Source organism: Phacochoerus africanus, chromosome 10 (assembly GCF_016906955.1).
Source record: "Phacochoerus africanus isolate WHEZ1 chromosome 10, ROS_Pafr_v1, whole genome shotgun sequence".
In the NCBI taxonomy this organism is placed as follows: domain Eukaryota; kingdom Metazoa; phylum Chordata; class Mammalia; order Artiodactyla; family Suidae; genus Phacochoerus; species Phacochoerus africanus.
This window is the reverse complement of record NC_062553.1, coordinates 135,512,724-135,527,217: the sequence shown is the minus strand read 5'-3', so window position 1 is coordinate 135,527,217 and position 14,494 is coordinate 135,512,724. Positions and strand designations below refer to the sequence as shown.

Here is a 14,494-nt window from a genome sequence, read left to right as displayed (position 1 = left end):
TTACTTCCCCCAATAAACTACCACATTTCAACTGTGTTCTCACAAACAACTGCATTCTCATTGTACCATCCCATCATCTCAAACTCTGCCTCTCCAAATACAGCAACAAGCACACATAATTATCCAGCCAAAGAATTTCTAAGATGTGTTCAGTAGGTGAAAGGAAGGAACTTCCAGAACAAATCGCCTTCTAGAATATAAGCAGGCTGAACGACAACACTAGGAAAGAAGCGTCTCTTGTCTCCCAGATACCGACCTGAAGGGACAAGGGGTTGCTTCCGTCTTGAGCTTTAGTCCAACAGGCAACTAGTTTCTCCACGTTCCCGGCACAGATATAGCAGAGACACGCCTGAGTCTGCAGGAGGCTATCACCTTCGCTCTCCAGCCTGGTTCCCAACAGATCTACGGATCAAAAGGAAAACGAATAAGATGGCACACAAGGCAGTCTGTGTATGAGATCATGAGAAGATCAACAATGGTTTCAGAATAACGGATCAAACCTCCTAACCAGCAAGGAGCAGGCAGAAACAGAGTCCCTGTCACATAAACCTTCCACGCATACTTACCTGTGAAATGAGTACAAGTGCTTTGGTAAAAGCCGGGGAAGAAATAAAATACGGCACATTTGGAATAACCAGCAATGAGAGCTAGGACTACTCTAGATTATTGACGACGATGACGTTACCATCTTTGCGATTTTTCTATTTCCATAATACTTTCAAGGAAGCAAATGGTTGTTCGCTTTTATACCAGCAGCCTGAAGCCTCTATTCTTGGGGTTAATGAATATTATCCCTTAGTTATCAGTTTAGTTAGGGCCTTTAATGGAAATTTCTTCTGAAATGCTGTAATTATTAATCTTATGAAGCTAACATTTATGAAGTGAGAGCTGATGATATGCTATTTTACATATGAATAGTCTCAGGCTTAGAAATTAATTTTTTCTAGGTTATACAGCTAGTACATGGCAGAAGCAGGAGTCTCAGTCTGGTCTGTCTGAAATTAAAATCCTTAAATAATACTATTAAAAATAATGACTAGTAGGTATAGAGAAGCAGTGGTGTTAAAAATTCAGAGAAAAGCATTCAAATGAGAACTTCATTTTCTTATCTGTGATTAGTGAGTTTACAAATTTTTTTTTAAAAAATCTATCCGTAATTTTATTTCCAATATACTTGGTCAGACATGTAATATAAATATAAAACTCATTTTCTTACCACAAAGGGCTGAAAATTCATCTGGTTTAGCATAAGTCAATACTGCAGCTAAAGCTTCTCTCCAATTTTTAAGGTCACAAGACTCGACAATCTCTTTCCAGTCCTTCATGACTACTGCAGTAATTAGCTTGGGAAAGGAAAACGAAGGGAGAATCAGAAGTCTTTGCATAACTAACAAAAAATCAACTCTGGCTCATCAAGCGAATCTTTCAAAGCTACTATTCACAGTATTTTGAGAAGAATAAAGTAGCACCAAAGTGAAGTATATCCCTGAACCGACATAAAAGACAGTATTATTTTTTTCTCAAAAAAAAATTTATGCTAACATATTTTATATGAGACAGGAGTTCCTGTCATGGTGCAGTGGAGACGAATCCGACTAGGAACCAGGAGGGTGCAGGCTCGATCCCTGGCTTCGATCAGTGGGTTAAGGATCCGGTGTTGCCGTGAGCCACAGACATGGCTCAGATCTGGCACTGCTGTGGCTGTGGTGTAGGCTGGCAGCTACAGCTCCAATTAGACCCCTAGCCTGGGAACCTCCATATGCCATGGGTGCAGCCCTAAAAAGACAAAAATAAAATAAAATAAAAACTGAGACAGAAAAGTATGGGGTGTTACCAAAACATTTAACAGGAAGACATGACTTGGTCTGATGGATTAGGAAAAATTTTCTGAGCACACAAACATTTGAGATATGAAGTCAGAATTACTTTCAGCAAGAAGAAAAAAACACTCCTGGCCAAGGGAGCACCAGGGGCAAAGTCCTGAGAGAGAAAGGCATGGCGAGTGCAGGAGAGGAACCGAAAGGCAGCCCGCGCATAACACGGGAGTCTGTGACCTGGGCCACGGCTGCGGAGCCTGCGAGCAACCAACGCTGGTGGGACAGATGCCGGGACAACGCTGCCGCAAAGGCATGTAGTCATCAAGCAGGGGCTTAGAAATGCACAGGCCCTCCGCACCAGAAATCCCTTTCCTAACACGACAGCCTCATTAAACAGTTAGAAATGTGCACAAATTTTTAGGCACAATAAGGATGTTTACCACTGTCTCAACTGCATTAGGAAAACGTTAGAAATTGTCTAAACATCTTAAAATAAGAAAAATAATATATTCCTACCGTAGATGATTATAGAGCAATTAAATATTTTTGTAAGACTAATGATATGGGAAAATGATTACAACATAAGTGACAATATCTATAAGCAAAACCACATACTTGTACATGTATATAATCCTAATTCTGTTTTTAAAATGTCTACAAATACATAGGAAGAGGTATTAAAGAATAGGTACTAATCTGATGGAAGATTTAGGAGGTATTAAAAACTTTAACATTTTCTATGTTTCATCCTTCCTATGGTAAAAATTTGAAAAGTCAGGGTTCTCGTGCTGTGCGGCAGGCTAAGGCTCCGGCACTGTCACTGCAGCAGCTTGGGTAACTACTACGGCACAGGTTCCGTCCCTGGCCTAGGAACATCTACATGCCGTGGGTGTGGGCCCCCCCCTCAAAAAAAAGCATTTTTCACTTAGAAAATTATATATGTAAACAACAAAAACTGGGATAATCATGCCAAGCTATCCACAGTAACTATTTATAGGCCACTGAATTATGGTGGGACTTTTTTTGTTCTTTAATGCTCTCTGCATTTCAATTATCTACAGCAAGAGCGTACTGCTTCTATAACATGTTACTATTTATTTTTAAAATAACATACCCTGGTAATTTTGCTTTGGGATTTTGCAAAGTACTTTTTCTGGGTTCGAGCCAGGAGTTCTTGTCCACCTGCTATGGCCAATATAATGGCATCCGCCATGCGGTTATCATGTAAACAGAGGTCAACAGCACTCTCAAAGTCACCCGTCAGCAAAGCCTGAGTAATCAACCCATCGATATCTGCAACAGAGAAACAACACAGCCCAGTCCCATAAAGGTTCTGGTCACAAGACGAAACACTGCAGCTATGAAGGTTCGCACACACTCGGCGGAGAACACAATGATGACTTCTGGCTGTCACTGGCAGGTGAATTTCCAACCAACTGTTGGTACCTATGGAAACAGACTGAGACGCGTAAATAAAAGCAGGCAAAAGAGCACTGAAACTACAGGAATGAAGACCAGTGCACAGTTTCTGACCCAGAGGCGTGAGATCGTGCCACCGTTTCAAGGTACTGGCTACATGCACTAAGTGATAACCGAGTCCCTCACAGCCCAACCACCTGTGACAAAAATGTTTCTAACTGAGATACAGGGACTATTTACTTTCAAAAGGTTACGGAAATCACAAATTAAAACGAATAAGGAGTTCCTGCTGTGGCACAGTGCGTTAAGAGCCCAACTTCTTTGGCGTGGGTTGCGGTGGAGGTGCAGGTGTGATCCCCAGCCCCGCACAGCAGATCCAGTGTTTCCACATCTTTGGCGTAGTTCACAGCTGCAGCTCAGATTCCATCCCTGGCCTAGGGGCTTCCATATGCCGCAGGTGCAGCCACATAAAAAAATTAAAAAATAAAATTAATAGATATTTACCGCCACTGACGGAGATGTTAAATGTTCCTCCAGCTGATGGCAGAAATTCAGACTCTTGTTTTTCCTCTTTAATGCGCTAGAGATGGAAAGGGCAGCAATTTAGCTAGATGAAACTGGAGCAACTTCCCAGCCAAACCAAATTTATATGATTACTCATCTAAACCAGACGACATGCCAAGTTACTCCAGAAAAGCTCTCCGATCCAAGTTTACACTAATGTCTATGACGTCCCTAAGTATTAACTCTCACTGTACAATCATAAATAAAATCCAAAGTCATCAGCAATCATGTTCAACAAACTTAAGTGTCCATATCCATTACTGGTACCTCAGAAGATACTAAAGCTAAAGAATCTGTTTTCTTAGATAACCTCAACTAAGAGTAACTTGAAACACACAAAATATATTTTTAAATATACTATTTTCAGATCTTAAAACAATCTTGCTTCAACATATCTAAGTTTCTGTCCAACAGGTGTAGCTACGGTAGTCTTTTTAACTGATTTGGTTGTGAAAAAAAAAAAATCACTTGGCATCCTTATATAAATGCAAAATACAAAGATTATTTTATACTCAAATTCAATTAGAGATTTTGTGTTCTCTTAAATTAGTCATACGTGGAACAGAAGGTTTGTGGTAAAAATATATACAGTTCTGCTATAAATTCCTGAGTCTACTTGTAAGACTGGGTAAAAAAATATTCAGTATTTTCTTTCTTTAGAAGAAAGGAAATATAATGGAGACATACTGCTGGCAAATACATTTCATGCTTTCTCTTCTATGCATAAAAATTCATAACACAAAAAATAAAATACATCAGCAATTACAGTGAAATTTTAAAAATCACAGCTGTCTTACATGAGATAACACATCTATCTCTGATATTCACTGTTACCTGCACATCTGAATGTTAGTATCCAGTATTCAAAGTTAAGAGCATTTTTGATTGGATAATTTTAGTATAGAGTACAGCAGAGCATCATCTGCTAATAGCGCTTAATTAATTAATACTGACCATTACAGGAGAATATAACTATAGCCTCAATTCTTCCCCCAATGAAAGAGAAGTATTTTAAAAATTTAAATACTGAACTAAAAAAATTTAAAAACATAAGCTATTCACTGAGGAATAAATCAGATACTGATCTGATTACACTAACTTACCAAAAAACCCTTTTCTTTCTTTTAATGATTTTTCAAATTTGCTTTCTAAAAACAACTAATTTTTATACATGGACTTCTGAAATATACATAAAGCCAAAAAATGCACCATTTATTAATGTGATGGGTATCTTTAATGTGTAAGCTACTGTTTTATTTTACATAATAATAGCATCATCAAGATAAAGGGGAAAGAGAACCACTTTAAACAACATTTTTTCACATGTTCAGGAAGCACACACTGATGCTACTGGTTTGTTACACACATATTTACCTATAAACTCATGAGTATATTTCCACATGGTGCGCTATTTGATAATGGAGTTAATCCAGTTATATGTTAATCCAAGTACAGTTCTTTAATGTCTCCTACCATTTTATCTCGGTTATTTCCAAAACTACTTCAAATTTTAAGTAAGATTTTACCCACATCCTTAATTCTAGGGTTAAATAAATGCCAGAAGATCCACTTCTAAGAAAACGTTTTTACTAATCATCTTGTAATCATCTGGGTTTACTGATGAATTATTTTTATAACTGAGGAAAAGGCTGTAGGAAATTTTACATCGTTAAGATGTCCCCATAACACAAAGACCAACAAAAAAGTCAAGTGTGAGATGAGAAACAGGAATCTGATTAATTTTCCAATATGAAATATAATTAGAAAGCAACAAAAGTAAATTATAGAGTTGTTTATTAGTGTTTTTTTAGAAACCCGGAAAATTAAAAGGAAAAAAAAATTAATGATACAACGCTGTGTTCAAGGACTCTTTTTAACTAGTTATAAAAATTGTCACTACAACTCAGGATGTGAATCAGGACAATTAGTTTATTTGGTGAAATATTCTTTACCTGCACTCAAAGTTCAAGACTAATTTAGGGAGTTCCCGTCGTGGCGCAGTGGTTAACGAATCCGACTAGGAACCATGAGGTTGCAGGTTCGGTCCCTGCCCTCGCTCAGTGGGTTAATGATCCGGCGCTGCCGTGAGCTGTGGTGTAGGTTGCAGACGAGGCTCGGATCCCGCGTTGCTGTGGCTGTGGTGTAGGCCGGCGGCTACAGCTCCGATTCGACCCCTAGCCTGGGAACCTCCATATGCCGCGGGAGCGGCCCAAAGGAATAGCAAAAAAGACAAAAAAAGACAAAAAAAAAGACTAATTTAGAAGTCTATACCACTGAGAGTGAGCCCTAAATATTGATGTGCCATGAAAAAAACACATTCACTTTACACGCAATGCAATGTGAATTTCTGAGTAAAATCTTTTCCAAAAAGTCTGACATCCTGATATGCATGTGACCAAATGAAGTCAATCTCACATCAGCTGTTAATTTCAAACCACATAATCCAGAAGCTGGGTCAGAGAACCAGAGATTTTAGAGATGATGCTTCTGTCAAGCTAGTAAACAGACTCCTATCCTACACATCTCTAAGAAAACAATACATTCCAGCTTTATTGTGGAACATGCAGTCAAGAAAAGTCTCCATGTTTCCACGTGAGGTAAACGAATTACCACATGTTTTCCCAATGTACTGAAAAATGAGAAAAACAAGTACCTCTCCCAAGAGCTGCTCCCCAGCAGCAGGGCTCTCCTCCCCATCACTCTGTGCTAGCTGGTCAGAGTCTGTAGGAGCCTTGGGCACACAAAACAATCTCAGAGGAAGTGGAAGAAGGCAGCATCACAAGATGATTAGCGAACAAGGAAGACAAAAGACCCAACCAGCAACATTCAGAGCTGGTTTAATCACAAGAAGAAACTAAGCAAATTTATTTGAGAAACATCATTAGAGGAAAAGCAGAGCCCTTGTCACTAAGATCTAAGCTTTCTTTCCTCCCTAATGTCCTCCAGCAACAAAGCTCTTTTAACCTTAAGTTATCTGAGCAGTCACTGATTTCATTTCACTTCTTTTGTGAATTCAAATAGTATCAAGAGAAAGGAATGCTCTTGTAGCTATAACTTAGGCTGTTTTAAAATGAGAATGAGTCATGCATTAAAATACGATCAGCATTGATTTTTAAACTGTAAAGGAATAAGACAGATTTCTTAGATTCTATTTCCTTCTTTATGACCTAAACCAAAATTTTAGAAGGCAGCTATTTTTAAAAGCCCCCTCTTACCACATCAGGTCCATCCACTTTGTTCAAGGCCAAGGCAATCTGAAATAAAAACAACAACGCCCCTACTAAACGGAATTCTATTCCAAGGCGTACAGCAAATGCTCACCTCTTACTCCACTGTCATTGGCAAAGATCCAAAAAAGCTTAGCTCATGGGAAGCATGTTAAAGAAAAGCTTAAGTCTGCACAGGACTGATTCTTAATGGCGCTAGTTTTAATTACACTGACCTACTGCTCACATGTTATCTTACTCTGCTATTCAACCATAAAACTAACCTCAAAGCAAGCATGTTTTCTTCTTTGTTTTAAATTAAATAACTGTAATTTAAAACAATATTTCTGCACTGTTACCACTGTGGCTCGAGTTGCTGTGGTGGTGCCAGACTGATCCCTGGCCTGGGAATTTCTACATACTGCAGGTGCAGCCAAAAAAAATTTTTTTAATAAAATAAAATTAAAATTAAAAATATATTTCTTCAAGGACCATGGAAAGAAATACTTTTAAAAGTATTCTGGAGTTCCCGCTGTAGCTCAGTGGTTAACAAATCCAACTATGAACCATGAGGTTACGGGTTCGATCCCTGGCCTTCCTCAGAGGGTTAAGGATCCTGCGTTTCCGTGATCTGTGGTGTAAGTCACAGACGAGGCTTGGATCCCTTGTTGCTGTGGCTGTGGTGTAGACCGGCGGCTACAACTCCGATTCAACCCCTAGCCTGGGAACCTCCATATGCCGAAGGTGTGGCCCTAAAAAGACAAAAATAAAAGTTTAGACTAGGAAGTTTCCTGGTGGTCTAGTGGTCAGGACTTGGCACTTTTGCCTCTGCAGCCTGGGTTCAATCCCTGGTCTGGGACCTGAGATCCCGTATCAAGTCGCTGTACATGACGGCAAAAAAAAAAAAAAAAAAAAGTTTAGACTAAAGTTAAATATAAAAAGTCTATAGAAGTGAGCAAAGACACATAGCCAGTAAGCAATGGCTTGAGATGTGAGCCAGGGATGACATCAATGGGGCACTTCAATGTGCTCCGCAGTGCCCAGCATGGGCACATATCTGACCTATTCCACACACGTGATGATCCTGTGATGCCACAGAAAGCGTCAGTCATTTTCAAAGGATGCCAAGGGGCTAATACAAATCACACAAAGACTCTAAAATATTTCCTTCAAGGTGTCCAAAGTCAGTGTTTTAATTGCTGTTCATGTCAACATTGTGGTATTACTATTAAGCCCCTCTTTGAGAAGAAAAATTCTAAAATTGGAATATGACCTCCTGTTTTTAAAAGTGAATCTTTTTTTTAATGATTTTCATTGTTGTCCATTAGAGCTGGTTTACAGGGTTCTGTCAATTTTCTACGGTACAGCAAGGTGACCAGTCACACACACTCATAAACTTTCCTTTTTCTCACATTGCCATGTTTCATCCTAAATGACCAGATACAGTGCCCAGTGCTTTCATTTTTTTTTAAGTTAAAGCATTAGGCAAATCACTTTGGCTTTTTGTTTCTTCAGGTTCGGTATGATAGACTGCCCTTGTTCTAGAGTATTTACTAGTTACGTGTGAGCTGGGCAGTTTGGGAACTGCGGGCTGAAGGCGTGAAGAGTCAGGGTGGAAACTGTAAGAGCCTGACAGTGGTTCCCTCTTCCCTGGCATCCTTCAGCTGCAGACACAGGTTGACGTCTAACAGTTTCCCTCGCTCTCTCCTCCACAGCCACGGGTTGCACATCCTCCTAAAAATCTAAGTGCTATGTCCAGTGTTGGAGGTTCAGAGCCTCTTTTCTTTCAAGGCCCAATTCTCCCCGACACAGGTCTTAAAACAAGTTTGAGTTAAAGATGGTTCTGGCAGCTTTTAAACCCAGGTATAATGAGGAGTTTCACCTATGACAACACATACCCAAAACTTTGGCAACCAAGCCCACATTCTTACTAACTAACTATGCTACATAAATATTTTACTTGTATAAGCACAGTCTTTACACCTTCCCCAAAATTTACCTTCTTTCCCAGGTCTTCTTTTCTGTATCCTAGAAGCTCGAGGTACTTTCCTCGAGAATCATCCTCAAAATTTACCTTTAAAAAAAACAGACGTATTCTTAAAACAAGGACCTGCATTTAAAGGCTTAATTTTTAATTAACTGCTCAAATTCCAAACAGACTTATTAAAAATACCTAATGTCTATTTTATCGACTAGAAGGCTCAATGCAAAAGAATCCAAAGAATAGCTTTTTTTAAGAATTTTTTTTTTTTTATAGTAAGCCTAGTAGTGGAGTTCCCGTTGTGGCGCGGCAGAAACGAATCCAACTGGGAACCATGAGTTTGTAAGTTTGATCCCTGGCCTTGCTCAGTGGGTTAAGGATCCAGTGTTGCCATGAGCTGTGGTGTAAGTCGCAGACATGGCTCGGATCTTGCATTGCTGTGGCTGTGGTGTAGGCCGGCAGCTGTAGCTCCGACTAGACCCCTAGCCTGGGAACCTCCATGTGCTGCAGGTGCGGTCCTAAAAAGCAAAAAAAAAAAAGCAAAAAAAAAAAATTCGTAAGCCTAGTAGTAATTATCCTGGTTGAATAAAGCTCACTTTTAAACTAATTTTTGTGAAAACAAAGTCATGTCCAAATGTTATATGAATGCAAAACTCACATTATGAGAAACATTCAGTGTCCTAAAACTCTCCCTAAAAACTAATATAAAATTACATTTACCCTTACTGTATTCAAGATCTCCTTTCTTTGGGAAAATTCAGAATTGAGAAATAGACACCCCAGTGGAGGCAACATGACTAACCAGAAACTTCCATTCGTTACCCCACTGTCATAAATGCAACCTTTATAAAGCTGCTTTAATTTCACCATGAGGTTTCCAAAATCACATTCTTCTGAGCGTTTCTTTGACAGAAAGACAGATTGAGAATAGGATGGGAACGCCTGAATTTATAGACAATGAAATGAAATGATTTAATTCCAACCTTACCTTCAAAAAGGACCACACATTTTTTTCAAACTCAGTCTGAGACGCATCGATTTTTTTTTGGCAGTAGCTGACGAAGCCCTGTGACTGCACGACCTGCTGAAGTTGGTCGGACCGTTTGAGGAACTCCTGTTCTGTTACCACCTGACTGATGAGCACGTGGTGCTGCTGCGGCTGCTGCGGCTCAGCCCCCTGCGGAGGCTGCGCCCTGACACTCGCAAAGGTGACCAGTTTGCCTCCGAACTGGAGAAGAACAGACAGACGAAATCAGTTTGAACCACAAGGATGTGGCCCGAGAAAATGCTTACCGTACACCTGCTGGAGGAAAGAACTGTGGCCTAAGTGGATCCCGCTCTGGAACGACTAGCTGGTACGCTCCCCCTGCTCCGCAACTACCCAGCCTCGCCATGCCGCCCACCTTCTGGAGAAAGGGCCTCATTTCTGTGCCTACAACCGCCCACCTACCTGGCTTTACTAACTGCCACATGCTCGATGCTACTCCTCTCTGAGGCCCGGGCAAATGTCACCTCTGCCACCCCAGATGCCCTCAGGATATTCTCTCTCTCTCTCAACTGTTAGCTACATGTATTTGCCTCACCTTCTATTCTAGGCTCGGAGTTTTTAAAAACTGGCAGAATATGCCACTTCAAAATATGCCATTTGGGGAGTTCCCATCGTGGCACAACAGAAACGAATCCAACTAGGAACCAGGAGGTTGCAGGTTCAATCCCTGGCCTCAATCCAGTGGGTTAAGGATCCAGCATTGCCGTAAGCAGTGGTGTAGGTCGCAGATGTGGCTCGGATCTGGTGTTGCTGTGGCTGTGGTGTAGGCCAGCAGCAATAGCTCAAATTAGACCGCCAGCCTGGGAACCTCCATATGCCTCGGGTACGGCCCTAAAAAAAAAAGACACACACAAAAAACCCAAAAAAGCAAAATACGCCATTTGGAGTTAAGGATTATCTTGAGCTAAAGAATACTGGAAAAGAGCAGAAGCAAGAAAGGCACTCAGACATCCTCTCTTGTTTCTGAAAGCAGGAGATGAAACTCCCACGTGAGAGCTGCTCTCCCTGGACCAGGAGGAAAGAAACATTCTTATCACCAGAGCTGGGAGCCCAGGACGGGAGCACTCTGTGCAAACAGAGCTTGCAAAATAAAACTCCCTCCCTCGGCCTCTCTATGTGCTTTCGTCACCTTCCCAGAGCAGCTGTTCTTTGCTCCGCCCCGTCTCTAAGCACTTGGGTTCCGCCACCTGCGTGGGTCACCCTCTCCCCACGGGGCCCCACGGACGTGCTGCCATCCTTCGCCCAGCAAGAGGCTCAAACGCTTCCTCTGGCCTCTCACACATTCCTCAGGTCTGGGTACCTCTCTCTTCTTAAATTCCCTGGATTCCTTTCTTCCTTTTCTCTGCTATCATTCGGTCTGATCCTTCTTTTCACACTGAGGTGCTGTATGACTGCACATCTACTGCTTGTCTTTCCCTCCAAACCTCACGACACACTCCCAGGTTCCTAAGTTACAGACCTCTGATCACGTCGCCTGTAAGGCCATTCTCTGAATTCAGGTCATCGCTCATCCCCTCGCCTGGTCTTCTCACTACCTGCTCTCTGGCCTTTGAAGCTCTGCCATTGTGTGTGACTTTCACTTTACTTACTGAATCCTAACCAGGCGCTGAGTTAACTCCTGCCTTCCCTAAGTAATTAAAACATTTACTATATTGAAACTATTTAGGTATAAGACTTAAAAGAAAACCAAACGGTAGAGAAAAGCCTCCCCACCACCAACAGAAGCTACTTGAGGACGGAGACGGTCGAGTTCACTGGTGTCTCCAGCGCCCAGAACAGCGCCTGAGACACAGCGTGTTCCCTCCGTGCTCCTCGACTGTCCGCTCCCTGCTACTGAGCATCATACAGACAATCGACACCACTCCTCTCTTCCCCATGTGAGTCTGGAACCAGCACAAAGGATGGAGAATCAAAATATCAGCCTTAAAATACATGTGGGGATCTTTAAGGTCATAGAAGTGGTTTTTTTTTTTATATTTTTGTCTTTTTGTCTTTTCTAGGGCCGCAGTCATGGCACATGGAGGTTCCCAGGCTAGGGATCGAATCGGAGCTGTAGCTGCCGGCCTACGCCACAGCCACAGCCACGGCCACACGGGATCTGCAACCTACACCACAGCTCATGGCAATGCTGGATCCTTAATCCACTGAGTGAGGCCAGGGATTGAACCTGCAACCTCATGGTTCCTAGTCAGATTTGTTAACCACTGAGCCACAATGGGGACTCCTAAAAGTGTTAAATAGAAAAACAAAACAAAACAAAACAAAACAAAACTCAAAATGTCCACTTTAGTGTTGCCATTAAGAGCTACTAGATGAGAAGCTATAGTTTAGATGTGCAGTCAGAGTGGACTTTGAAACAAACTAGAATGTAGGCTAAAAAAGAAGGCGTGAAGGAAGGCGAGAGAACAAAGGCAGACAAGTTTAATGACGCGCCTCAAGGTTGCACAATGAGGTGAATGTATTCAATACCCCCGAGTTGTGTGTTTTAAAATGGTTAAAACGGTAAATTTTATGTTATGTATATTTTGTCACAATTTACATGAGAAAAGAAAAAAGGGAGTAGGTTCCACCGAATGATGAAAACTCAGAAACACACCTCCAACTCAGTGCTCTTCCACCCGAATGATGCCATAGCAACACCTTTACTATAGTGAGTCCTCAGTGTTTAGGGGCCACAAAAACAAATCCACCTACTGAAAAGGAAGCGCCGACAGGCCTCCGGATCCATTTGGGTGGCTTCTTCAGAGGCAACACTACACTATGCTGAGCAGTCTGCTGAGGGATTTGTAACGGGGGAAGGGGCTGTCCTGTGCCAAAGGGATCAAGATTCCCAAAAGACGACGAAAGCTGAAAAAAACAAAGTGAGATCCTGTAATATAAGACTGTATTACATGTTTTCAAGTACGATCCAAGAAAATTTTTAATCACAATTATCTAATTACCTAATTGGTATCGTTGATCAATAAAGTCATTTTAAAAATAATTACAAAGTAAGACGACTTTTTTTTAGATGTTGTAATAAAAAACCTTAACAATTCCTATTACCTTGTCAACTTGTTTCTGCCTTAAACCATCTGCGCTCCCTCCCATGATAGAATAAACACTGATACGCCCATCAAAGGAAGCAGCTGATAAAACAGCAGGATTTCTGGGACACCACTGAATATCAAAGCACCACTGTGTGTTGGTGGGAAGTTCATATAACACCTAGGCAAAAAAAAAAAAAAAAAAGTCAGAAAAAAGCACAGCCGCTTTATAGCCAAAACACTTGAATTAGTATGATCAATAAGCAGAACTTTATTAAGTATTTACTTTTAGAAAATATCTAGCCAGGAAAAGCAATAATTATAAACATTTCTTTAAAGTACAAGAAAAGTACATTATGATAAAAAGAAATGGTTTTGTTTTTTATTTTTCTTTTCTTTTTACAGCTGCACCTGCTAGGGGTCAAATCAGAGCTGCTGCTGCAGTTCACGCCACAGCCATGCCAACAACAGATCTGAGCCGCATTTGTGACCTACTGTCTCTGATGCTCAAATTGACTGGTAAGACTATTAGCCTCTCCATATCTGAATCCCCTACCTATCTCAAACTTGCATTTGAATAAAATCTACGTTTCTTTTTAGTGGCAGCATGCACTAAAAGTTTATTTCTTTGAAGTCCAAGCACACACAACCAAGCATAAGCAAAATATCATTTAATCAATTACGTCACTGAAAAAATTAGAACTGTAATTTCTATGAACTTTGAACTCACTTGGGAAGGCACAGGACAAAATAAAAATTTTTATTATTTGGTCTATAAATCAAATGAGCCAAAACATTATTTTTTCTCATCTCCCTAACATTAATTTTTTTTAATATATTTACAGACATCACTGCATGTGAAAACTTTAAAGCACACATCTGTGGCTCAGCAGAAATGGATCTGACTGGCATCCATGAGGACACAGGTTCGATCCCTGGCCTCACTCAGTGGGTTGGGGATCTGGCGTTGCCATGAGCTGGGGTGTAGGTCAGCGGCTATAGCTCCGATTCAACCCCTGGCCTGGGAACCTCCATATGCCGAGGGTAAGGCCCTAAAAAGAGCCCCCCTCAAACAAACAAACAAACAAACAAAAAGCACACATCAAATAACAAAAGAGCTTATTTCAATTTTAATATTATAGATTAAAACCCACTGAAGATACTCTTATTTTTACTATCATAGCATTAGAGCAACTAGGAAAGCACTTGCAAAAAAAGTTTAAAAGCTGTAATTGAAATGTGTGGTCTCCTGGTATTCTCTTGTGACACAGGGGGTGAAGGATCTGGCATCACTGCAGTGGATGGGATTGCTGTTGCGGTGTGGTTCAATCCCTAGCCCATGAACTGCCACATGCTGGGTGCACAGCAAAAAAACCAAAAACACAAAAACAAAAAATTTACGGTCTCTTGTCCGACAGTGAGAGGGAAACCAT

General features: G+C 40.9%; 1 protein-coding gene across 46 annotated transcripts in view; it reads right to left on the bottom strand.

The window, feature by feature from the left end:
- The window catches only part of SEC31A (SEC31 homolog A, COPII coat complex component), a 63,215-nt gene that overhangs the window by 25,620 nt on the left and 23,101 nt on the right, over window positions 1-14,494 (bottom strand). For 21 of the 46 annotated variants that reach the window (XM_047799062.1, XM_047799065.1, XM_047799066.1 and 18 more), the window contains exons 9-18: window positions 13,081-13,242; window positions 12,730-12,882; window positions 9,976-10,215; window positions 9,006-9,080; window positions 7,016-7,054; window positions 6,454-6,531; window positions 3,741-3,816; window positions 2,932-3,110; window positions 1,217-1,343; window positions 257-402 (exon numbers count right to left, since the gene is read on the bottom strand). In XM_047799062.1, the coding sequence (XP_047655018.1) occupies window positions 257-402; window positions 1,217-1,343; window positions 2,932-3,110; window positions 3,741-3,816; window positions 6,454-6,531; window positions 7,016-7,054; window positions 9,006-9,080; window positions 9,976-10,215; window positions 12,730-12,882; window positions 13,081-13,242 (1,275 nt within the window). The remainder of the gene's footprint in view (window positions 1-256; window positions 403-1,216; window positions 1,344-2,931; window positions 3,111-3,740; window positions 3,817-6,453; window positions 6,532-7,015; window positions 7,055-9,005; window positions 9,081-9,975; window positions 10,216-12,729; window positions 12,883-13,080; window positions 13,243-14,494) is intronic. The other 25 variants (XM_047799076.1, XM_047799083.1, XM_047799089.1 and 22 more) reach the window with 2 other exon arrangements.